The following is a 26383-nucleotide window of genomic DNA, read 5'->3' as shown; positions in this document are numbered from 1 at the left end:
TTGATTATTTACTAAAGTACAATGATCAAGAAATTGCACATTATTCAGTTGCATGGGGATATTTAAACACTGATGGAAAATGAATTAATGCTGACCAAAACCAACACTTTCACAAATGATTATAAAACTGTTTTTGTGAGGAAAACGTGGATGTAACATCATCAAAACAGTTAACGTTACTTTTTTTCACAATTAACCTTCATCAAGAATGAGTTCCCGTTCACTACTGACTGTCATTACAGTGATTACAGAATACATCTGATGATCTTCACTGAGTGGGCACTTCACTGTTTATTTTTCACTAAAAGGTCACTCATTACGACAGTGTCCCATTCACGTGGGGCCCAGTATGTTATGTTTTTATTTCATCAAAGGGTAACCAATTCACCATATCAGCATGTTTCAGCATATCAACCTCCAGTTCACTCCATGACAAGGACAACTCAGACTGATGAACCTGGTTTTGTCATCTTTTCATTGTGTTTTTGGAATATTTACAGGAATCTTCAAAAAGGTTTTTCATATTTGATGAAGTGGTGAATGGGCTGCCCTTTGAACTTTTCCACCTTTTTTCATGTTCCAATCATAATCATCGATATATTTTACACAAATTTGATGTGACAAACCAAAACAAAGATAATTTTGATGTGCAATAGAAAATGATACATGTTTATGAAAGCTTTTTTTTAACCAATAAAAGCTGAAAAGTGTGGTTGGCCTCTTTTATTCAGACCACTTAGATTTTTTTAACCATCCTTTTCTACAGTTACAGCTGAAAGCTTTTAGAGGTTTGCCTGTAACGACTTTACAGACTAAATAAAATATTCCAGATTCAGTCAGAGTAGAAGAATAAAATTTGTAAAGAATTTTTTTTTCCATTTAATTTAGCCTTTATTTTACCAGGTTAAAAAACTCATTGAGATTAAAGCCCTCTTTTTCAAGGGAGTCCTGGTCAAGATCTTCATTCTCATGTTTTCTGTCCCCTTGGTAAACTGCAAACAGAACTTTTTGTGACTTCTTCTCTACAGCTGCTTTCTTTCTTTGCATTCTTTTTTAAAAATCGGAGTTTCAGTTCAAGGCTACTCTCTGCTGCTCCCCCAAAGAAATATTTTTCCTCTTCACAAATGCTGGACTAAGCCTGCCTTAGGTTTTTCCATAACTTTATTCCTGACCTATTTTTTGAGTTCATTGGTTTTCTTGCATGTTCACTAATGTTCTCTAATAAACCTGTGAGGCATTTATAAACAGCTGGGTTTGTATTGAGGTTAAATTGCCAACAGCTGGATTTTACTTAACATTGTTATTTATTTCTGAAGGTAATTGGCTGCAGTACATTTTGATTCAGGTCATCATTATGTTTGTAAAACATTTCCTTTCACTTCACAGTTATCCCCTAGTTTGAGTCAATCAATAAAATACTCCCCGATGTAAACAAAACCTGAATTTTTTCAGTTGAAACATAGCAAAATGTGAAAATGTTCAAAGGTAACAATACCTTTGCTTCCCCCTACAGCTTTTTGCTGTCTTTATGCTCCTGGAATGACCCATTTGTTGTCCTCTGCCTCATTAGTTGCTTTCTAAAGGTGAAAAGAACCAAACTTAGAGCAAGACTCTACAGTCAGACTTCGTCCTCGTCCTCTATTGGTGCAACAGGAAGTTACAAATAGTTTGTTTACTGTCCAGATGTTTGCTCTGATTATTTCCTCTGAGACTGGCAACGCTGGTTCAGTGTGAGATTCTCTGGCTCAGACGCTACAAGGGAAATGATGTCAGATGACGAGTATGAAGCGTTTGACAACATTGGTTGGTTACATTTTGTGTTTAAGATCACAAACTGTTTTAGAGGATAACTAAGGGTTGGTGAGTCACCCGGCCTTTAGAAGGAGGCACTCTAATCATGTGAGAACAAACATGAATGTTTCAGTGTGAGGAGAAAGACTAACACTGGCACGTCTCCCTAAATGTCAAATTAACTTCTCAGTCATTAAATTTATTATTATTTTAAAAATGAAGTTCTCCATATAATCTACCATGATGGACATATTGAGAGTACATTGATGATTGTGTGAACTTGCAGGGAATGATCCACTTGAAGTGAAGTGTCAAACTGATTCCCAACAGCTGGTTTTTGTATTAAAGGGTTAATATATAAAAACCCCTAGATTTAATTAATTTTTTTGTTGTTGTTGTTTAGCTGTGATTTATTTTCTTTAAAGTTATATATGGTGTTTACATTTGTCTTGTATACACACTGACTTTGTAATTTTACTGAATTCAGCCACCATATTGATGTTAAATAAGTATTTCTAAAGTGTCTGTTGACCTTCCCTGTTTTTGTCTCATCCCCAATGCCAGATGGTGAAAATCCCTAGATTATAGAATCATCTATAGAGTTACATTTTGTTTTAGAATTTGAGATTCTTGAAGTTTTTTAGTTTTTTGAAACAGAACAATGTTGCAGATGGAATATTAAACGACCAAACCTCTGTCACAAGTGTTTTTAATGGAGACGCTAATGTAGTCACAACATATTGAACACAATAGTTCCTCAAATTGTTCATTTAAAAAAAATATTTGGTTTTGGTTAGAATCCGGCTTTTGGAAAGGTTTTGACTCATTTTCAGAGCACCCTTTAAAAACAAGGGAGCTCTGTAATAACACGAAGCTGCTTTGACTAGGATGGGGGCCTGAAAATCCCAGTTCTCCCAGTGCACCCAATGTAGGGCTCGGTCAGCAGTGCGCGCCACCGCGACAGAGGGCTCCACCGCTGTTCACCGTGAGCGCGCCTCTCCATGCGGGTTCAATAAAGGGAGCAAAAGCGGTGAAAAGAAAATGAGACGCTGCTAAAGAGAAATGACGGCGGGGCTGGACGGGAAAGCTGAGACTGGTTTGATCCCTCTATCGGAACCCGGTCTCTGGGTCCACTTGGTCCGGTTCTCCGCACATCGCCTCCAGGTCTTTGTCAGCCGGTTCGCACACGGACGGCAGAGCGCTTTTGTGATTTTTCCTTTTTCTGAATGAAGACGCTCATCAGATAAAGGCTGTTTTAGCTTTGACCCAGCAGAGAAGCGGCAGTATTAACATTTGAGGGATCCTGTGAAGTTTGTGGTGCTGGGATTTATGCTTTGCGTGGACTGAGTCACCTTTTGTTCGGAGAAAAGAGGCGTTTGATGCAGCGGTTCGGTCACACTGAGGCAGAATAACTGAGCAGGTCCTTGATTACAGCACATCTCCTGTTATCATTTTTGCTTTACACACCCGAGTGAAAAGGGGCGTGTGAACATTCCCCAGCCTAGATATTTAAATCATTACAGATCATTTATTTATTTATCTGTTCATTGACTCTGCGCCCTGCGCCTGGTGCCCACCTTCTTCTGTCAGTCCCGGACTGCGCTCGACTGTCCCGGTTCTGCCCTTTGTGTTCCGGGGTTGACAGGATCACCATGCCGGAGTGCGTGTCGGTGTCGGAGTTCGTGCAGGAGGTTCAGGAGGACTGGAGCTCTCCCACCACCTCCTCCTTCACCTCCAAGATGATCAACTGCAGGAACACCATCTACCTGCTGGAGGAGGTGAGTGCTGAGAGGGAGTGGAGGGGAGAGGGTGGGATGTGGTCGGAGCGGCTTCAGCAGACAGATGTTCATGTTTCTACTGAAACCAACATTTAAAGCTTGCCCAGTATCCACAATGGTCATCCTCCCCAAAGACAAAGAAAAATGTCTTTGATCCACTCCACCATTGGTCGCCCTTAGGTTCTTGCCTAAGGTTAAGTTGTCAACATTTGCATCTTCTAAATTATTTTGTAATGCTGAAACTACAAATCCCTTTGTATTTATTTTCCCTCCTAATTTCTATGCTTGACTCAAAAAAAATAAAAAAAAAAAAAAAAAAATCTGCATTCCTGTTATTCTTATTGCTGCATGGACTGTGGTGACATCATGTAATAACTCAGCAAGGCTCTTATCACAGTGATCAGGACTCGGTCAGTGTTAACATCTGGGATGCTGATAAACATCTGTAAGCTAAATAATAGTCAAGTTCAGTTTATTTCTACATTGCAGTAATATACCAAAATGCCTCATCTCATGGCACTTTGCAACGCAATTTAAATGAAATCTCAATCGCTCCATGTTTAATTCAGATCACGCCAACTCATTTCTATACTACCTTGTCTGAAATGAAAATATCTAATTACATATGGACTATTGAGTCTAATTTTAATACAGTAGCGTCACAGAATCGTTTTCTGTGTTAGCAGCCATCTGGTGCAACAGGGAGTTGAGAGGACAGGAAGAACACAAACTGTGGACCAGAAGTACTTTAAACAGTAAACCAAAACAAAATCAAGGTACACACAGTTAATGGCAGCAACAGCTCTGTCAGTGACTTTGTACTCAAAGGAGACACAGAAGAACCTCAGTAAACTGTAAATAAGATAGAAAACAGAGATAGTGCTTGGCTATTGTCTGCAAATCTCTTTAGTTCTGTCTAGGAAAGAGAAAATCTAAAGACAGAAGCACTGGACCAAATACTTTCATAGAAAGTATTTGGTCCAGTGTAGTACACAAAGTTAATGACAGTGACTCCTTCCAAGAAAGAGACAGCTGATCACTGAAACACTGGACCAGGGGTACCTTTTTCAAGAAAGGAAGCAGAGAGAAAACACAAAACTAATGGAACCCAGACTATTATTAAAGAAAGAAACAAAACTAAACACAAAGTGACTGGGTAATGTATATTTTCTACAAGAATGAAAGTCAAAAAGAGTACAAGAAGTTAATACTGATCTGTCAACAGCTCCATCTAGGAAAGCTAAAGTTTTCACAGGAATGAAAACCAAAGACAATACACAAAGATCATTTCAACAATAGATCTCCTGGCACCTGAAAAGAGACACATCATAACAAAGAATCACTTTCTGTGGGAAATAAAACTAAAATACAGAACATAAAGTCAATAGACAACAATAAAAGCAGAGAGAGAAAATATCAATGCAAGGAAAAGTGGCTGGTATATTCCCCAGCAGCCTACGCCTATAGCAGATCATCAAACAGAATAATGTTGTGAAATGTTCTCTGATATTCTACCAGCTGATTTGCATTCATTCAGCATAGTGAGAGATGAATTTTACAATAAGCACACAAGCTTATTGTTTGACTTGAAAAATAACTGGGGAAGTTTGTTGCAAAATGGTTGACTGTAAAATTTATTAACTGTTTTTCAGCTTTTTAGTTTAAGTTGGCTGATCTCTGGTCTAACAAGAACTAAAATTGTAACTTTTTGTGATTTTTTTTTTTAATCTCATGAGCTTTTATCACACTGCAATCTGTAGGAAAGACTTTATTGATTTAAAATGTAATCAGCTGATAGAGAATTCGATGTGTGTCTGTTTGACCTGATGGAGCTGATCAGTGAGGTGAGACTGAGCCTTTCAGGGAGCAAAGGTTTACCAAACTGAGCTGCTCAACACTGTGGTAGAAGAGTCACTTCATCACAGGTGAGCTATGCGTCACTTACTCTGTTGAGTGAGGCTGTGAATTGATTAAAGCAGTAGAGAAGTGTCAAAATGTCATATTTACCCAAACTGTATAATTACTTTTACAAAACAACCAATCAACTCTTGTTTAATTTTACAATAATCTTGCTATTTCATGTTCTTTGAAGTCAGAAGTAAATTCCAATGTTAACTCTGTCTTAGCTTTCATTCTTCAAGACTTATACTCTATAGAACATAATGTTCGTACTGATAAAGTACATTGTTTAATCAATTTGCCTTTAAATGAAGCCATGTGTGGCCTTTATGTGAGCACCCTCTTTATGTGCCACAAGTAACATTTTCAAAAGCTCACATGACTTTTGGTCAAAATCATAAATTCAGTTTGTATTGCCAAAAATGTGGGTGCATGAATCAGATCATTTCTTGCCTTCAGTGTTCAGTATCTGTCAAATAAAGGGATGATGATGTCAAATGAATGGATGTGTGCTATCCATTCATGTTTTAGTTTTTTTCATTTAGTATTTACATGTGTAAAAAAACAATCACCACTTTCTTTCCAAAAGTTGATTTCGGCAAGAAAGATCTCTTTTGACACAAAATGACTGGGAAATACAAAATACGCTAGGAAGGCGACAATATGCAATCACCTCCAACATATAAAAAAATGGGCTTTAAATAATATTTTGCAAAAACAGACACTGGAATTTCACCTGTGATTTTTAAAAATTGAGGGTTTTTTTGAAGTTGTCAGACAGAAAACAATTTAAAGAAAAAAAAACTCACTGAAAATTACCAAGATTTTTCTAAAGTCCAAAAATATCAATCAATCAATCAATCAATCAATCAATCAATCAATTGAATTTGTACAGCACATTTCAGCAGCAAGGCAGTTCAAAGTGTTTTACGTCATTAAAAACACAAAATTACAACGTTAACAGTTAACAAACATTACATCTTGATGAGTGCCATCACCAAAATCATACACATGAAATATGTTGGTCAATGTCTGATTTATTACGGTTCAAATCAACTCTTAACAAGTTTTTAGTTTTGAATTAAAGAAACTCAGTTTTTAATTGATATATACTACAAATGCTGAAATATTTGATCAATAAAAGTCATTTTATGGTACGACAGTCTTGTCTGTCTAAAACGATCATACATTTTGGACGTCTCATACATCTTAGGCATATTAGACATCTGATGGGAAAAGATATCCATTGCATCTCCAAACATAGCAGAGTAGAAAAGAAAGAAATCTGATAGAAGTAATGAATTTAATGCAACTGAAAAGTAGCACCCCTGCGACAGACTGGCGACCTGTCCAGGGTGTACCCCGCCTCTCGCCCGGAACGTTAGCTGGAGATAGGCACCAGCACCCCTCCCGACCCCACTGAGGGACAAGGGTGTTCAGAAAATGGATGGATGGATGGATGGATGAAAAGTAGCACCAGATTTTTTTGTCTGAGAATATTTTTGGCAGCCGAACGAAATCCCTTCGTTTTTCAGTTCATTTTCTGCCAGTTAACAAATTAACTACTGTGAACAATTTGTGTAACTGGCCCACTGCTGTGTGGGGTCTGTGTATTTGGACGAGGATACGCTTTAAAGCAGCATGCAGCAGAACCCCCGCTTTCCATCCCTCCACAATGGAGTTATTGACCTGGAGAATGGCCTGAAAAACACGCTCACACTGAACCCTCCCCTCGGCCCCCATCATGTACCCCCAGCAGGGCCGACATATGTTACCAAGGCAACAGATTACTGGCCATCATCATTCTTTGTTATTGTTTTTTTTTATGGTTATGAAAAGAAGCCAAAGTGATTAATGTTAATGAAGATGTTAGTTAATCTGCAAGCTGGTGTGGGATAAAGGCAGACTGGAGAGGTGTAAACTACAGCTTTTAATGGGATATTTAGATGCATAAAATCTTGTTTTCCTTTTGTCGCAAGGCAGCACATCTGTTGAAGTATGTAGTCCTGCCAAATTTTGTATGAAAATCAAGGCTTTTTTTTTTTTTTTTATTTTCACTTTAAGCGTGGCGACCAAATCAAATGGAGATTTTCAGGATACAAGGACTTTTATTTTTTTCAGAAAAAATGAATCTGCATGAAGGTAAAACTTAAATTCAAACAGTTAAATTTAGCAAACATTGAAAGTTACAAAACACTAGATTGTAACTGTTCTGGTCATCATCTACTGTATTCACTTAATAAAGTTTATATTTGGACTTACGCTGTTTATTTTCAGTCTAATTCTTGAGTCTAGTGCATAACTATTTTCATATTCTTTTTAGAATTTTGTAAATCATTACAATTATGCCAAAGTAGCCGTATTGTATTTATGTATACCTCTTTGAACCTTTTAATTTTTTTCATGTCACAACAATAAACTTTTAGAAATTTTGAGGGAATAATAAGTGGTGGAAAAACACATCAACTTTTCATATCTGGATATTGATTTTTTTTATCCTACTTTTTGCAAATTAACTCACGTTCAACCAGAATGAATAGAAATAATCTATGAACTTTTCCAGTTTTAGTCTGTATTTACATTAAGCTAGTCTAATTAAATGAATTTGATCTAAGCCATTCCATTGAATGGCTTCATTGTCCTGCCAGAAGGTGAACTCTCCCGTTTGTCATCCTCTAACAAACTTTCACCTTGTATTACACTGTATTGATGTAATTACCTAAATCTATTTTCTTTTTAATTATTACCAATATTTCGGTCACTTCAGAAGGAATAATTCTCACAGCATGATGCTGTTACCATCATGACTGACATTAGAAATGTTGGTGTCTTAAATGTAGACCATAAGAATTCAGTTTTGGTCTCATCACTGACTCACCTTCTACATTTCTTTTGGGAAACTACAAAAAAAAAAAAATGTTCTGGCCTTCTGTAAACAGGCTTTCATTTTGCTTCAATTCGATTATGGCCAACTCTGTGGAGTACACTGTTAATAGCCTTCCTGTCAACATTTTCTTCCACCAGAGCTGTTCATTTCTGCAGCTCCACTGGTTTACAGTGAGCCTCAGGTGGACAGCCATGTATTTTTTTGTGCTTGCAGTTGTGACATTTCTTTTTCCATCTTCAAACCTGACATACTTAACGTTTTAACAACTGACAGTTCTTTTGTCACCAGTCCTTTTGCCCTCCTCCTGACAGTGCTGCTTATTTCTAAAAACACACACTGCACAATGCGAAAGCAAGAACTAGGAAGAAAATAAGAGAAAACACAGCCAAAGACTTTCACAGAACCTTCAGAAGTATTTGACAATTGAAAGTAAAAGATAAAGAAATGAGGAATGTTTTAAACTGGCGTGTCTGGTACAGAAAGATACAAAATAGGCTATAGAAGTAAGCAAAAATAGTTTTGTTTGCTAAATAAATTAAACAATAATTTATGGTTGTTATCAAATGTCACTTGAAATGTTTGTCTTTTCAATAGTTTGTAAAAACCTGAAGCAGAATTGCCAATAATTTTCGATAATTGCTTGTGATACAACACAAATTTTGCAGGACATGATGAAATAAAACAAAGCCTCAGTTTAAAACAGCCACATCCAAACTGAGCTGCTGCTTCATGCAGTGAATTTTGACCAATCAAATGATGGTTTACAGCCATAAGAAAGCAGGTGTCTATTGTCCAGCAACAAAGCCTGCTGCCCCCATGCACATGCAGACCCAGTCATGCAGAAAGCAACTACACCCACTTATCATTCATGCTTGTGCTTGTCCAGGCTCTGGACAGCGACCGGATGGTGTTGCAGAAGATGAAGAAAGCGGCAAAAGCCAAGTATGCTTCAGGGCAAGGTACACAAATCCACATTCAGACAAACACAGATTACATTTAGATTATTCCCCAAACTAACTCAACTTCTTTTTTTTTATTTGTTAGATCATGTATCTCACCTGGAGCAGTACATCAACTCGATGGAGAAGCTCGCAGTAAACTGTCACTCAAATGGAGAGACGGAGGTCGGCTCGGCCTTCTGCCGCCTGGCGGACTTTTCCAAAGAACTTCTGTCTCCAATGAAAAATCTGGTAAGCGAGAACATCAGATAAACAACTAGGAGGTCAGGAGCCACATCAACTATTCCTGGACTAAAAATGGTTTTATTCCCTTGACTGTGATCTTCAACTTCTCCGTTATGATCAGAATGAGAAAGTATTTTATTGCCAAGCATGTGAGCACACGCTGGAAACTCGTTTTGATCACTGAAGTTTCAGGACTTACACAAATCCCATTGGATAAATATGGACACAAATTACAAACAATTAAAACTCCAAAAGAAAATGCAGTGCATTCTGACACTATAAAAGCCTGATCTATAGGATATTTGAAATATGTCATAGTTGTCACTTTTGGAAATTGGTAAAATTATATATAATTTAATTAAATATATAATTAATGTTTGGCAATGTTGTTATTTACAAGGTGGTATATACAGAGATGTTGAACAACAGAGAATAGTACAGTACAACAAGTGCCTGAACTGAACAATAAGACTGAGAAACAACATCCAAGTTGAGATTGTAATTTACTTGTTAGGACTTGCATGTTGTTTAAAGGTCTATGAGGTAGATGGACTGTGTGAGAGAAGCTGTTTTTATTCTGTGCTGCTGTGGTTTGCATCACTCTGAGGCACTAGCCTGAAGGCAGCAGCTTACACAGTCCATATTCTGACTGTGAGGAGCCAGAGGGAGTTTATTTATTTTTTTGATTTTGCCTTCTTTTTGTCTGTGAAAAACACAAATCCTGAATGGGGGTCTGTGAGGCATGAATAAATCTCTTACTGTTGCAGCAGCCTTATGTCAGGGTTAGTGGCTGAAAACAGTGAATTATAAAAGTTTGCTAAGCAGACTCTGACAGCTGATTAGAACTGCAACAGGATCTTCCGAGCCAAGGAAAATCTCCTTGGCTCCCTTTTCACAAATGGGTTTATTTGTGATATTATTTATTTCAGCTCTGGTATGATGTGGTTCTCTGAAACCTAAGATGTTACAGCTTAAAAACATGCAGCTTTTGTAATCTGTAATTCTTGACCAAACTTGAAATGTCAGAATAAAATGTTCAATCTTTTCTCCACTGGAATCCAACATATATAACATGAAATCACAATTAGTTATTGTGAACCCAGATGATCAATAGTTGTAAATGATAACCTCTAAAAATACACATAAAAGTTGAGAAAAAAAAACTATTTACTGCCTAATTCAGCATCTGTATGAATGGTTCTATGTTTTATGGACATGAGCCCATTACACTTATGATTGGAACAAGAATTTTTGTAAAAGGTAGCATTTGCAAACTGCTGATCAGAGCAAAATGTGCTTATTTTGCTGTGTGAGTTATTATGAAATGTTATGCAGGGTCCTAATGTCTCTTCAAGAGTTACAATGCAACCCTAAAAAATGCCAAACGCCCTAGAGAAGACAAATAGCATCATACTCAGCTCCCCGAAGCCATCTGCAAGACGAAAGTCTAAATGCAGGGTGGAAAAGTACTCTATTTAATTTATGTACATATATTACATATATCGCATACCTGCCTGATGACATCTTTTTCATTTATTGCATCAGTAGTAATTAATTGCACGATAGCATTGCTAATGCATCAACTTACATTTGCTTTTTCCAGTGTAGATACTGTATATGATTATAGATCCTGAGGTTTAAGCTATAATACTGTATAATACTGTATATGTCAGAGGATGTATTTTTCTGTTAAACTACCTAAGCAAACTTTAGTGCAGAAAAACATCAGCTAAGTCTTATATTTAACAGACCACCAGCATGTTTCTGTCTCAAAAGACTAAATATCTGCTCAGATATAAGACCTTCATTCCAAACTGAAGCATTTTTCCTCCATTGCTCCTGGCTTTCCTGAAATGCCTGGCTGGTTGTTCTTTCTGGCTTTTTCCTCCTTTGATTTCACAATGAAACTCATTTGCATAACATCCGGCAAGTGACAAGTGTGGCACACTTCAAACAGAAAAAAATGCAGCTGCTTCCACCTTTTTCCCCCTACATTAGCTGACCAGTTGGGGCAAAGCACGTTTTTGCAAGAGAGAGGATGTTAAAGAGGGAAAAAACTAGGAAGCAACATAAAATTATGAAGAAAATCTCTTTTTTTTAACATTACTGCATGTCAATATGATGTAGCTGTTTTAATCAGATAAAAAACCAACATACACATTTTCAAAACTTTGATTATAGAATCTGAAAACCCAATACACTGTTTAGCAGTTTAAGTGTTCATGTGCTTGTGTCTATTTATTTATTTGTGTGTGTGTTCAGCTGAAGAGCATGCTCCACAACATCAACTTCTTCCTGGACTCGTTGGTTAAAGGAGACCTGCGGGAGGTGAAAGGGGTGAGGACTTTTGATGTTCTCATGTAAAGTGTATGTTATGAATAAGTTAAGCCATGAGTAATCTGAAATGGTGAAATGAACAGAGATTATTTGTGTAAATCTGAAGTAAACTTTTCCTCCTCTGTACCGCTGCAGGATCTGAAGAAACCATTTGAGAGAGCATGGCGGGATTATGAGAGCAGATTGTGAGCGACAATCCTTTTAAAGCATCTGAGAGAGTTTACATGCTCTCTTGCATCTCCTATTTTTAGGATACCCTTCTTACGTGTTTGTGCATGTAAAAAAAATAAATTACACCTCTGCATAATTCAGGAACACGGAAAGGCTCTTGTAAGCAGAAGTGAGCTGGTAAAACTGTCAGGAGTCGGATTAATAATTCAAAGCGGGCGTGTGTGTTCAGCAAGCAGGTGGAGAAGGAGAAAAGGGAGTTAGCGCGACAGTACGGGATGGTTCGGAGCGAGGTGAGCGGAGGAGAAATCGCTGAGGAGCTTGAGAAGGAGAGGCGCTCCTTCCAGCTGAGCATGTGTGAGGTCAGTGACCCCAGCTTTTTAAAACCAGTCTACTTCTGCTAACTCCCCTTGCTGCTCAGCACTTTACATCACCCCACTACATTTATGTCCAGTTAATAGACCAACTCTCTATCTCAGTATCTCATTAAGGTGAACGAAATAAAAACAAAGAGAGGAGTCGACCTGCTGCAGAACCTCATTAAGCACTACCACAGTCAAAACAAGTAGGTTCTGGCTCACACACACACTCAGACAACATAAAGCATCATACAATACAGTGACAAAGATGGATTTACCGTAAATGTCTTTGTGTAGTTTCTTGCAGGAGTGTGTATCCACCACTCAGAGGCTGAAGCAGTACATGGAGGAGCTGAACGTAGTGCTGAACATGGTATGAATGTTGGCAGAAGCCTACAACGGCGTATTAGGGCTGTTAAAGATAGAAAATAGAGGCGGAAATTTGAATATGATCAAATTCAGAAAATTTTAGATTAATCTAAAAAAGTTTCTAGAAGAAAACAAAAAGTTTGTTTTTTTTGTTTTCCCACCACATTTCTGACTTTTAAGTCTCAGAAGTTTTCATGTTTATTTTCTAGAAAATGTCTGTAATTAATCCAAAAATGTACTCCTTTTCTTCTACGAAGGCCGTATTATGCCATAGGAGCCTGTAGCATTGTGTTTTTATGTGTGTGTGCTCATTGTGTATGTTGTTCTTTTCCTTAATGAAAGCTTCAAGCAAAAGTTTCGATTGTTTTCAACCAATTCTAAAACCATATTAGTATTATTTTTCTTGTGTCGAAGCAATGTGGCCAATTGATTTAACCTTTTACCACCTGGATTGAAACACTGAATCATTAAATTTATAGTTGTTTTGGGAAAAACTGTCAGAAATAAAAGTTTAATTGTCACAAGAAAAAGTATATATTTAGTCCATTTGTAGATTTAATGTTCAGGAAGATCTCAGTGGCGTGAGGCATTCCCACAGTCTTCTGCCAGCAAACGATGCTTCCAGTTAAGAGTGGGTAAAAGATCTACAGTAAAGTTCAAATTCCTGCAAAGTTATTTAGCTCCACAAAAGTAATATGAGAAAATATTTGCTGATTCATAACATTGTTTTCTGTTGCAGTCAATGTGCAGGACTTCTCTGCAGCAATGCACCCCTGTACAGTCTGGGTTTAAAACTTTGCAGCTAAACCCTTTATGTTAAATTGCATGTCTTCATTAACTTTTTACAATATGAGACTTGTTATTCTTGACTAAGAATTGTCACTTATTTTTTCTTGTTTAGTTTTTATTTATGTACTTCTCTGTGTTTTTTTGTTCGTAAACTTGTCTTCAGTTTGATATTTCATTTCATTTTCTGTCTCAGAAGGATATTTATATGGAATATTATATTTATATGGTGTTGTTAGTGAAAATTCTGAACTGTGACGTGGCGTTGGTGTGCACAGGTGAAGCAGCGTCAGGAGGAGGAGAAGAAGCAGCTGTGCACCATCAGGGATCAGCTGAGGCCAGTTGTCCACACAGAGCAGGTCTGAGACTCCAACCCTAACAATGACTCACACTGAGCTACAGACCATCTGATTCAGAAATGGTTTGTTTGTGTCTGCAGGACTCTTTACCTAAGCAGGTGTACAGCATGCATCAACTTCTGGGAGATAAACAGTACGGAACAGAGAGAACAGGATTCCTCTACAAGAAGAGCGACGGGTAAAAAAAAAACCCCACAAACATTACAAGCTTGTTTATGTTTAATTTAGGAGTTATGTAAGAGGACATATTTAATTAAAAAACCAAAGGACCAAATTTATAATTTAGATACTTTTGTGCTTATCATAACATATGACAAAGTGATGAAAAATGGATTCTCATCAAGTACAATATAAACAGAAATAACTTAACTTGTCCTCGTCAACAGTGAATGGCTTTACATGATCTAGAGAGGTAATAATTCATTACACCCTTATGTGCAATGAAATGCTATTTTTTGTGCAAACTTTTCATGTGGACAATTCTTGATTTCTTTGAGTCTGAAAAGTTATATGTCTCTAACAATGTGCATGGTTTGGATTAGTGATTAAATATTCTGGGCTATATGATGTATTTGACACCTACATTATGGCTGTTCCCTCTTTACAACTACTCATGAAATTGGCTAAATAACCTCAGTTCAAGGCTCAGATGGATAAAAGTGATAGGTCATTTTCAAAGCCTGAACTGGTCCTTTCATAATAACACACAGACCACATCTGATAGAGACTTCACTTTAGTGAATTGCATGAAATTCAGTCAGATGAGGTAACGTCAGTTGTTGGGAAAATTAGTGAAAGCAAAAGTGTGTGTTGTCTCCATCTGGCACAAGATTAAAACTGGAAAACTATTTACATAACCTGGAATGTTTTGCAGAAACTGATTTGTGTCAAAAATTTTATATAACCTTGTTTTTTAGTGATAATACATGTCTACAAAACCTATGTTCACTCAAACCCTTAAACTCTTGAAAAACAGGAAAGAGTATGCCCGTGTTATTTGCTTTGCTAAAATATTGTGTTTGTGTTGCAGGTTGAGAAAAATGTGGCAGAAGAGGAAATGTTCAGTTCACAACTGTTACCTGACTATTGCACATGCTACAGTGAGTGTGTGTTACTGCAAGTTACTGCATCCTCAGACTTTTAACATCTAATTTGTCATAATTAAGATTTCTTTGTTGATACTGTGATTTCACTACTTAAAAAATAGATTGTTTTAATAAATATTACTAAGTATTTCTGGATTTCAAGGTAATTATATTTCCTCTTTAGCAGAAAAGTCCTAATTCCTTTTAAGGAGCGTATTTGGGAATCAATCAGATTAAAATACCCACATTGTTCGCCGAAAAGATATTCAACCAAAGCTACTCTTGTTAGTGTAGAGCCTTTAATTATTTCACTTCAGTTAATGGTTAAGTGTGAATTAATTATTGTTAATTTTTTGAGCCACTAATGAAAATTGAAATATAATAAATAATTACCTCTATTATATAACTTCTAATGTGGTGCTGTATCCCATCACTTTTAATGTTTTTGCTTTAGTTTTTTTTAAATTCAGCTGTAGAAAACTTGCAGGGTTTAAGCATTTGCATCTTGTCAGCTCTTTTTTCTGTCTTTCAGCCAAATAAACCTCCGACCCGACTAAACCTGCTCACCTGTCAAGTGAAACCCAGCGTGGAGGACAAGAAATGCTTCGACCTTATCTCCCGTAAGACACGTCGAAAAGGGAACTTAGCATAAAGTGAAAACTGTTCTGCAGTCCAGACTCGAGTTGAATGGTTTTGTGTTAAATCTGTTAATTCATTTCCAGTCGTTTAAATCTTGACTAGATTTAAGTGACTAATTTTACGTACATTTATCGTTAAATATTAGAAATATAGTTAGAAACGTAATGAATAAGCATATCTGTATGAATATTAAGTGAAATTGAATGGATATTAAAAGTACATGAATATTTACATTTAAATGACAGTAAAAAACAATTTGGTATATTTATTACATACTTGATTAAAAATGTTTTTCAACTCTGTCCTTTAGATAATCGGACCTATCATTTCCTGGCTGAGGATGAAGCTGAGTGTGTTGCGTAAGTCTTTTTTTTTTATTATTTGCAACAACAAACAAGGACAAAACTTTATTTAAGCATTATTTTTTTAGTTTGATTCTTCTCATCTGTTATTAATTTGGACATTTTTTGTCTAAAATCAACAATTGTTCATTTTTTTTGAAATGCTCAGCATGGCTGAAAGTGAGTCAATGAAACAAAGCAGAACCTGGTATTTATTTGCATAAAAGATTTAAAATTCTACTGTCTGGGGTTTAATATGTATACCTTAATTTTTAAAATTAAAAACATATTACAGGATGCAATGTTAATCTTGGGTGTTTTCTTTTGTATGTAGCACTCTAACTGCAGAAATCTACATCAGAATGATCTAAATAGTTATAACGTTTTGTCTGAAGAGGAGAACTGTCTTTGTTTTTGTTGTGAATGTTTAGATGGATCTCGGTGCTCAGTAACAGTAAGCAGGAGGCTCTCAGCATGGCCCTGGACGGGGGCAGGCGCGGAGGCGGAGGGGGTGAAAACAGTGTGGAGGATCTGACCCGGGCCATCACTGATGACATCCGCAGAATGCCGGGAAACAACTACTGCTGTGACTGTGGCGCTCCAGGTAATCTCTGTCTGCCAATAAGCATGTCTTATTTGACTCTTATTCATTTCATTTCAAGTGTAAAAGTCACATTTCTCCCTCTCTGAAGATCCTGGATGGGTCTCAACAAATCTAGGCATCCTGACCTGTATCGAATGTTCAGGGATCCACAGGGAGATGGGCGTCCACGTGTCCAGGATCAAGTCTCTGAGCTTGGACAGCCTGGGAACCTCAGACCTGCTAGTAAGGAACATCTCTATACTGCATTGATCCTCTAGTTACCTTTGTGGGTCTGTAGGTTATGTTTTTGGCCCAAGTTGACATATGCAACTCGGTGCTGAAATCAATATATGCTGACAAAGTCCAAAGAAGTTTAATGTATTCATATTTTTCCTTGGTTAACTGTCCGTCAGTGAAACCAACCAATGACCCAGCCTTCTATTAAACAGGGCAGTTTGTGGTTGAACCTTGGGTAAATCCTACATCGTGTTTTTGATGTTTGTAACTGAAATGTATTGTTTCTTGTTCGATGAGCATAAAATGATATAAACTAATGTTCTCTGTTGTTTATTTCAGCTGGCCCGAAATGTTGGAAACTCTGGCTTTAATGACATATTGGAGGCGAATCTGCTTAGTCCGTCACAGAAGCCCTCCCAGCACAGCCATATGTAAGTTTCACCCACTATTGTCCATTATTGGAGAAAATACACATTTGAAACATTGTGTGCCTATGACAGGGGGGAGCGCAAAGATTTCATATTGTCAAAGTATCAGGATGTTCATTTTGTGAGGAGGTTCAGCAGTTCTTCTGCAGCGCTGCGACTGGGCCTGCAGGAGGCAACCAAGAGCTGTGACATCTACAGCCTGATCCAGCTGTATGCTCAGAGGGCGGAGCTAAGCCAGCCCCTGCACACCCACATACAGGTAACCACACATTGATGATCTACTTCAATCATGCTTACAGGTAAAAAACGAATACCAGTAGTACGTAGTATGTTGGTGGTGTGAACCAGGCTTTTTTGAGAGAATAGTTCTCCAGACTTTTATAATATCTTTCAAAATCTTTCTTGAACTTCGGCTTTGCCACTTCTTTTTGTCTTGTTCACACACCTACACAAAGCTTAAGAAATTAACAAGTGTCAACATCTATTTAGCTGAACCCAGCCAGAGACAACAATGCAGCTTCCTCCACTTGTGTTCCTCCATGTAAACGTGTAAAAAAAATAAATTAAAAAACCCTCTGAAATACTTGCAGTAGAAATAAGTTTAAAAATTCAAACCTCTGAGAACATTAATTCAGTGAGAAAATTTCACAAGTTCTTCGCAAAAAAAAAATGTTTCCGCACGTTTTCACAGGTTGGCACCACTGATGTTAAATCTTTGAGTGCTGATGGAACAGAACCTCCTGTTGGGATTTTTGACCATTCCTCTTTGCACAATCTTCACCCAGAGTCTTGTTTTTTTTCTTATGCACTCTTCTCTTCAATTCTCCTCACCGGTTTATGATTTTGATGAAAGACATAATAACAACTCATTATCAGTTTTCTACCCAGATTTTTCAAAGAGTTAATAAAACGATGCATTCTATGAAGGTTCTAGTTGATTTTGGAAGAAAAATAAGGCGACAGCATCACAGTTGATTTTTGTGGTTTTATTTGTTTTACTCATTTGTGATTGTAGATTTTCTTTCAGGTGTTCCTCCCAAATAATCTTTAGGCATGTAGATAGCATTTAATTGTTGTTTTAGATAGCAAACAACAGCTGTCTAATTAATAAAAAAAAATATATAGACATTAAAGGATGGTTGGAATTAAGGTTAGGGTGAGGATTGGAAGAAGGGTTGGAATTATTTTCATTTACTTCCAACCCTAATTCACACTCATTGTGTGAATACCTTGTAGTATTCACACAATGCTACAAGGCATTGAATGAATTCTTTGTGTGTGAATTATTTGTGGCATGATCTTTTGCCTCTTAGTTTTGAAGAACTAAGAGATTACATGCCATAAATGTCAAAAAATGTTTTCTAAAGTTCCTAGATACTCTTATTAACTGAAAAGCCTGAAAAAAATAGCAATAACTGGGGATTTTATAACAAAAAAAAAACTTTATTTCTGAAATTTTCCTAAGATGTCAATAAAAAGGTTTGGTATGTTTCCACACCAACAGGAGAAAGGGGAGACGGCTCTGCATTTAGCCGTCCTGTTTGCTGACAGGACGTCGCTGCACATCCTGGACTTTCTGGCCCAGAACTGGTCAGTCTGCTGTGATGATGCTGTGTAGTTGTTATGCCTCAGAGTGGTAAGGTTCACACCTGCATGTTTACTTGCATAGGTTTTCTCTTTTTTCCAGTTCCAATGTGGACGTACAAACCTCAGCAGGAAACACTGCGCTGCACTACAGCTGCCTGCATAACAAGAGTGACTGTGTGAAGCTGCTGCTGAGAGCCCGAGCCAACATACACATCAGTAACGCAAATACGCTCCCATAGTGTTATAATGTGTAGTTTATTTTGCACATTGTTTCATTAAAACAAATTTGGAAAAGTATTTTCTTTATTAAATATTAATACATTATCAGAAACTAGACAGGGATTCAATTTACAGATTACTACTAGTATAAGCTTTAGAATAATTTTGTTTTCTAAACCTCCTGTAAAATAACTGCATTCTTTGTCTAACCCAAATAATCACCGCTACGTAACAACATAATTTTTCTGTGTCGCAGAGAATGAGTTGGGAGAAACTGCTCTGGATGTGAGCCGCCGACTGAAGCACAGTGAATGTGAGGCGCTGGTGAGGTCCTCAATCTGATTCTGGATTACTTTATTTATTTTAATCAAATTACAAATTGTGTTGTATTCTTTGAACTTCTTGTAGTTATTGGAAGCCCTCACCAGCTAAGTAAAACAATTTGAGACCAAAGTGATCAGAAATTTCAGTAACTGCAATCATGAATAAGTAAAATCAAATAATGTCCAATCAGCCAAGGTAATGAAAAATAAAAAATATATATATTTTCATTTCATTTTGAGAGGCCAAGCAGCGTTCTTCATTCTGACAAGATGGCTTCCTTTTCTCCTACTAAATGACTGAACTTTGATTGCAGCTGCAGCAGGCCCAGTCCAACCAGTTTAACCATCACGTCCATGTGGAGTATGAGTGGAGGCTTCGTCACGATGATCTGTACGACAGTGATGACGACTTTGATGACAGGGTAACAATGACAACGCCGTGGCTGCTTAACTCAGCAATAGTTCTTATTTAGTTTTTTATTTTTATTTTTCTGATTTTGCCATTAAAGAGTTGAAAATAGAGATTTAAATTACTTATAAATGACCAGATTATATTCTTAAAAAATCTCTTTCTGATCTTTGCAGCTTGTGGATGATGGTAGAAACTGTTACTTTATTTTGGTTGCGTCCAATGACTTTATTTTCTCTCTTGTTTCAGAATGGTCCAGTGAAGAAGGAGCACTCCTCGTCTTCATCATCCTCAGTCTTCACCCCATCGTTCTCCTTCTCCTCCCGGCCTTTCAACTTCAGCCAGTCCTCCACCTCCACCTCCTCCTCCGTCTCCGTTGCCGCCCCGTCCTCCGGAGGACCAGGAGCCGGCCTCCTCAGCGTGGGGAGGAGGCTGGCCATGGCCATGGACCTGCACAGCCGACCAACTGGCTCCGCCCCCAGCCCTCCACCTCCGCCTCCGTCCTCCCCTGCTCCTCCACTGCCGCCCCGGGTCAAAGGTCAGCTCATTTGTTTGGAATTGTTTTGGTGATATCTTTGAAAACACAATAAGATGTTTTTGAGCTATGCTTTTATTTCATTCCTAGCTGTTTATGTGTTTCTTTTTAATATCAGATATTTGAAGATACAAATATTTAAATGCTTCTACTGTCTGATTACACTTGGAAACAGCCGGAGCTGTTACACACTGATTTATGTCTATATTTCCCTTGCATTATTCCCATAATTACTCATCTGAAAAATATGACTGCTGTTTCTATTCCCTAATTAACTGAATATGCACTCTTCATGCTGAGCTTTCAGTGGAGAATGGCTTCGGAAATGACTTGCACAAAAATGTTATTTCTGCTGTAACTCAAGGTTGCAGGTCTATTATTTTGAGATGACAATGCCTGTATTGTTGTCAAAAGTCATTCATTGTTGTGGTTAATTATCATCCTATTAAACAAAAACAAAAGACAGTCTTTCTGCTTATCAGATGTCGACACGAAGCGATTGCATCTGAGGAGCTCTGGCAACTAATTTCATCTCAGTGAAATTTCAGCATATAAAGCCGAAGCTTTTCTGGTTGAATCATGAGTATCTTTTTATCTCGCAGCCCCTTGTGTTCCCCCTCCTCCGCCTCCGGCTGGGGGTGATGGAGTGAGGGATGAAGAGGAGGAAGAGGCAGAGGTTTTCTTCCCCACGTCAGGAAACAGAAAGACAACACCTCCCCCTCCCATCGCTGCCCGGCACAAGAGGACCTGCTCTGAGTCTAATAAGCAGGGTAATATCTGAGAGGCACCCCGCAGTTAGTCTGTCAGAGTAACACTGTCATTAACTCTGTATGTCTGTGTGTTTACGTGTGTGTGCACAGATCACGGGTTGCCAACCAGTCCCAGGATTTACAGTGGCCCAGACTCCTCCTTCAAGAAGTGTGTGTGAGTATCTGAGATATAATTATACTGTATTTTAACACAAACTGGATGAGATTTTTATGTCTACTCACAAAACATTAGGAATATTTGGCTCTCAGGTGAAATTCATGGAAATTGTTCAAAATCAAAGCATGTTTTGGTGACTTCTTAATGTTAAGCAATGTTTGGCATCAAAAGCAAACAACTGAAATTTAACTCCAAAGCTGAACAGCACATAATTAGTGAGTCGGGTGTCAAAAAACATAGTAATTTGATCTTAATTCTGTTTAAGTAGTAATTATACATAAAAAAATAATCATATATTTAACTGACACTAAGACAAAACATAAGAGAGCAGCAACGAGCTGTTCTATATGAAGCATTATGCTGCCCTCTATTGGTCACAAGGATAATAACCAGATAAATTCTCTCTCTGTGACTCCAGTCCATCTTCTCCTCTCAGCTCGCTGACGGAACGACCGGACAGAGGTACGTGTTCTGCTCAGAAACATCCACTCACTCTTTATTTATGCCTGGTCTACCTGTCTTATGCAAATGTTACAATTTTTGAATGAATTCAATTTTAAACTAAAACTATTCTTCCACATTGAGATAGATGCTGCAATATCTGCTCCAGCTCTCACTGACATCGTTACTCTGATGCCTACAGTTGTGTGAATCTTACAGATTCAGACAGTTTTGCTCATGAGGGAAAAGCAATGCCAAAGTAATGTTGTCGCTGTGCTCCTCACGTCTCCTGGACCTAAAATACAGTTTCAAAAATAATGCTTCTCTAGAAAGAATGGATTGTGGTGAAATTAGAAAGTCTGTTATCTCCTTTACTTTTAGCTGTGACTTATAAATGCAAAAGTAGTCACATATGCAGAGACAAATCTGCCCTCGTCAACTGTTTACTTTCACAGTTTTTCTGTATTTGCCTGAAAGGTTTTCTATATTTTCATATTATCACAGGTGAAGTTATACGTCAGTGAATGCATCTAAACTTTAAAATTAGTGGCATAGAGATAAAAATCTGTTTTAAAGCTGGAAACATCAGCTTAGAGAATATTCCTCCACAAAAATAGGGTTGTACCTTTCTCCTTGAATCCTTGGCAAGGCTGATGTGAACATGCAAACACACGATGAGTCACTCAGAATTCCTCCTCTTTATTTCACAATGTAAGTATGTAAATAAAGTTTTCCCAATCTTTTTGATGATGAACTGAACACCAAGTTGTGATTGCCACCTGCAAAAGAGCGCCAGATGTTTATATATATATATAGTATAATAAAAACACAACCTCTTTAAGGCAACTAGACATTCTTAAATGAATTTCTCTTTGAGGTTTTCGACGGACAGAAAGTGAAGGTAGCACCTCACATTTCCTGTACCCGGCCAGCAAAGCGCCTCCGAATGGATCTCCAATCAGCCAGCGCTCTCAGAGCTTCGAGAGCGACGGCAGAGGCCCCACCCCTCAGCCGCTTCCTCGCAGATCACTGGTGAGATCTGGTTGTTTGATGGAACCGTTTTAAATTGTTACTACGTTCAAACCTCTGTTTAAGAGCCTGATTCATTTTGTTGCTGACTGTTTGTCTAATAAGAGTAATATTTTGTCAATCAGCCTCGTGGAGCAGCCAGTCGGCGGGCTCAGGCTCTGTATGACTGCCAAGCAGACCACCATGATGAACTGAGTTTCTCTGAGGGTCAGGTGTTGGTGGTTCTTGGGCAGGAGGACAGCGATTGGTGGGTGAGTATCGGCATTCTTTATTTTTTCTGATTGGCTAAAACTGATGTGAGAAATTATCATGAATTCTCGTTACAATAATTTTTTTTTTTTTTTTTTTTAAAGATGTATTCTTACTTGCAGTAAATGTCTTCATTCTGTGTGTTTTGTATAGCATGGCTATATAGAAGATGAACCAGACCAGAGAGGTTTGTTTCCAGCCTCCTTCGTCCAGCTGCTGTCCGATTGATGTAAACCCGCTCCAGATCCTCAGGCCAGCGCAGATCCGGATCACATCACTTCTTCTGGAAACCGAACTGGGCTCTCATAGGAAGCAGGCCAGATGGTAAAACCTAACATTTACTGGATCAAGTCAGACTTTTGGATCAGATGTCTGGCATCCTGCAAGTTCTTGAGATCTTGGTCCAGCAAACCATAACAACCTCAGGTTTGGATTTACAATGAGCACATAATGGACGGCTCAGGACAGAAAACTTTACTCGTGTGACTGAAGTCAGGGAGTGTTGCCAAGCTGGACAATCAGCTGTGACTCATGACTTATAGGACATTTATTTATTATTCTAACAAGCACACATTTGACAGAAAGTTAGACCAAGTGACAACCACCCAGGGGGCTTTTATTTTGAGACTCGGATGAACTGCTTTCTTCATTTTTAAGTGACATTTAAATTAATTACTTTTGTTGCATTTTTGTGGCGGTACTTGCAGGACACCAGCAAAAGCTGCCACAATTTAAACTCCTTTCCAAGGACTCCTGGATACTGAAGACCAAAGCTCTAAATTCAGTAGAAACCAGTCATCAACACAGAAATAGAAACTCAGCTTCCTTTATTTACAGGTTTGGTAAAAGACTGAAGAGAAGAAGAAGGTTGAATGAGAAGCACTCTATGCCTTCGGCTGCCTTTGTGTCCTATTATACCAACACTTCACTGAGCAGAAACTGTGGCGAGCCGCTGCCACTTAACTCAGTGTTTAGGTGAAACAATGTAATTATTTTTCTTTAAAGAACGAGGAAACTATTTTTCCCCATAGACACGTGATGAGTTGTGGAACCAAGATGTTGAAAGAAGCACCACTGGATAATGAGAGGATTGATTTTTCAATTAAAGTTATTTTTAATAAAAAAAAAAAAAAGCTTACAAAGACCAACCCTCGGTTGAAATGTACTTTAAAGGTTACTGTGTTTTTATATATATATATATATATATAAAATGAGAAATTGTTGGTGTTTAACAGCACACACAAGTGAATGTTTCAATGTTTTATTTATTTTTAATGACTCTTCCTGTAGCTTGTTTAGACATGTTTATAGTATAAAAAAATGTTGGCATCTTTTCTCCATTCTCTTAGAAATATTTATTTTGTTAAACAAAAATTACCTATAGAAAACTATCGCCAGTTCAATGTCAAGTAAAAATTCAACCATAGAATGACTCAAGTGTAAAAAAAGAACAAATAAATTTTTCTGTGTAGTTTGGCCTGCATAGATTAACTCAGAACATGCTTATCAACATGGTCTGCTCATACAAAATTTAACATCTAAAACATTTAGATATGCTTTAAAAAGGGAGCTTTACAGTGTAACATTTAAACTAATTTCACAGGGATCCTTGTCAAGATGTTAATGAACTATGTATAATCTGTACATTCATCACCCTCCACACTCACAGGCGCTCCTGCTGTTAAAATTTTGTACAACTCCCTGTACCAGTAAGACGGCACCGACTCACCTGTAACATTTACAAGGTTGGACCATACAGGCAGAAGGACCTTTGACCCTTTTCAGTAGGATTTAATATCCTGTTCCAGTTTTCCAGCAGTCCTCATTTATATTTAACGTGTTAAAGTTTAAGAGTTAATGATCCCGTATACCATAACAGCATCCTGCTCCTTGACAGCTCACAGAACCACAGTTCCGCCTCCAACTTGCTAATTTTATGCTTTTATTGGGCCAATCATCCTAGAGGTCACATTGACATTCAACTCACAGTGTTTACTTTTCCCCATAGAAAGTGAGTGTTGTTGTGCAAGGGCTTAATACCTGGATTTACCCAATCCATCTATGAGGTGCTTTTCCACGTATTATCTGCTTAGCAGATAAATCTTAGTCCAGCTGAAGTACATGATTTCAGTAAAAACTTAACATTTAGAGTAGACGTTTGCATGTGTTATGGTCAGACAGAAAAGCCTCTTTCCCTGCTATGCTTCCAAAACAACCAGTTGGCACACAGATAGCATCTAATGCCAGGATGATACAATTTGCTCCTGCTTTCCAACAGTAAGCACTGGAAATTGTCTTATCTTCCTTTCTCAACTGATGATTTTGTAAAGAATGATATATGGTATTTTGCCCACTTAATAAATGTACTCAAAACTCTTGGATTTTGCTCTTTATTTCCTAGTATGACTACTGCTATAAAATATGGTTTTATTTTCACATTAATACCAGTGGAACCAATAAGCACTGGACGCAGCAATCGGTCCTGAAATGCTTGATAAAATGTTGAGACATCTTGCATAGCAATAGTGTGAATTAAAAATATACTTTATGATCTCCTTTTGATTATTAAAGAAAAGAACTGTTACACTTCACTGTATTTGTACTTCTTCACCAGGAATAAACTTTTTAAACTGGTTTGTTTACATTAGTTTACCAGTTTTAAGTTAAAGTCTTATTAAAGTTGAAGCTTAAATGTTCAACCATGAATGTAATTTACCAAAAAAAAAAATTATTAGGTTCTTACAAGTTCTATTAATTCAGCATGTAACATTATTTTAGAACATTTTGAGAATATTTTGATAGACATTCAAATATAATGGTGTAAAACACACCGTAAACACAGCAACAAAACTATCTAAAAGAACAAAACCAATTTTATTTTGGTTCCATTTGTTTTTATTTAAATCAAAGTGAAGGTGGGTACATGTTTTCTGTGGTTTTGGCTGAACACGGTGCTCAGTTTGGCATCTAGATCTTGCTGATCGTAAACTGGTGTGTGACTGGAAACCCAACACTGACCATTTCAGTCCGAACAGAAAGCCCAATTAAAGCTGAACACACATAATCAGGTCCTTTGGATTAAATCCGTTCATCGTGTATGGACTTTTATGAAAGGGAAAAAAAGATAATTAGAAGATGCCCCTTTATTTAAATAAACTCTTCACTCCCAGAATGCAGTGAGGAGCAACAATTTGGACTCAAAGGCACAAAAAACACTAACTATCTGTTTGCAACAACTTGACATATTGGCAGTAAAGATAGCATCCAGATGTTAAGTAATACTCAGGCCTGCTGCTCTGTCATTAAGTGTCTGAAAACTGCCAGAATAGCTCGTTTCCCACTTTATTGGCAGCAATTTCCTGCGACAAAGCAAAGTGTTAAAGTGAAGGGAAATATATTAAAAAAAAACAGCAGATGTTTCTTATTAGACTGAG

General features: G+C 37.5%; 1 protein-coding gene across 2 annotated transcripts; it reads left to right on the top strand.

Moving 5' to 3' along the window:
- The first annotated feature begins 2667 nt into the window (after window positions 1-2667).
- unm_sa1614 (un-named sa1614) lies at window positions 2668-25327 on the top strand. Of its 2 annotated transcripts, none has more exons than XM_015030136.1 (28): window positions 2668-3569; window positions 9242-9314; window positions 9400-9545; window positions 11802-11876; window positions 12012-12061; window positions 12277-12406; window positions 12524-12609; window positions 12701-12776; window positions 13837-13917; window positions 13998-14095; window positions 14948-15017; window positions 15535-15622; window positions 15952-16000; window positions 16414-16586; window positions 16675-16808; window positions 17142-17233; window positions 17303-17489; window positions 18735-18820; window positions 18900-19033; window positions 19293-19360; window positions 19674-19781; window positions 20018-20306; window positions 20906-21073; window positions 21164-21227; window positions 21649-21692; window positions 22549-22703; window positions 22826-22951; window positions 23103-25327. In XM_015030136.1, exons 1-28 carry the CDS (start codon window positions 3444-3446, stop codon window positions 23175-23177), a joined length of 3051 nt encoding a protein of 1016 aa, XP_014885622.1. In that variant the 5' UTR covers window positions 2668-3443; the 3' UTR covers window positions 23178-25327. The 2 variants fall into 2 exon arrangements, with proteins under 2 accessions (XP_014885622.1, XP_014885623.1); XM_015030137.1 differs by having other exon boundaries at window positions 2670-3569; window positions 18918-19033.
- Window positions 25328-26383: the final 1056 nt, after the last annotated feature.

Source organism: Poecilia latipinna, unplaced genomic scaffold (assembly GCF_001443285.1).
Source record: "Poecilia latipinna isolate Pla-1442-1.1 unplaced genomic scaffold, P_latipinna-1.0 Scaffold174, whole genome shotgun sequence".
In the NCBI taxonomy this organism is placed as follows: Eukaryota; Metazoa; Chordata; class Actinopteri; order Cyprinodontiformes; family Poeciliidae; genus Poecilia; species Poecilia latipinna.
This window is presented reverse-complemented; position numbering and strand designations above follow the sequence as displayed.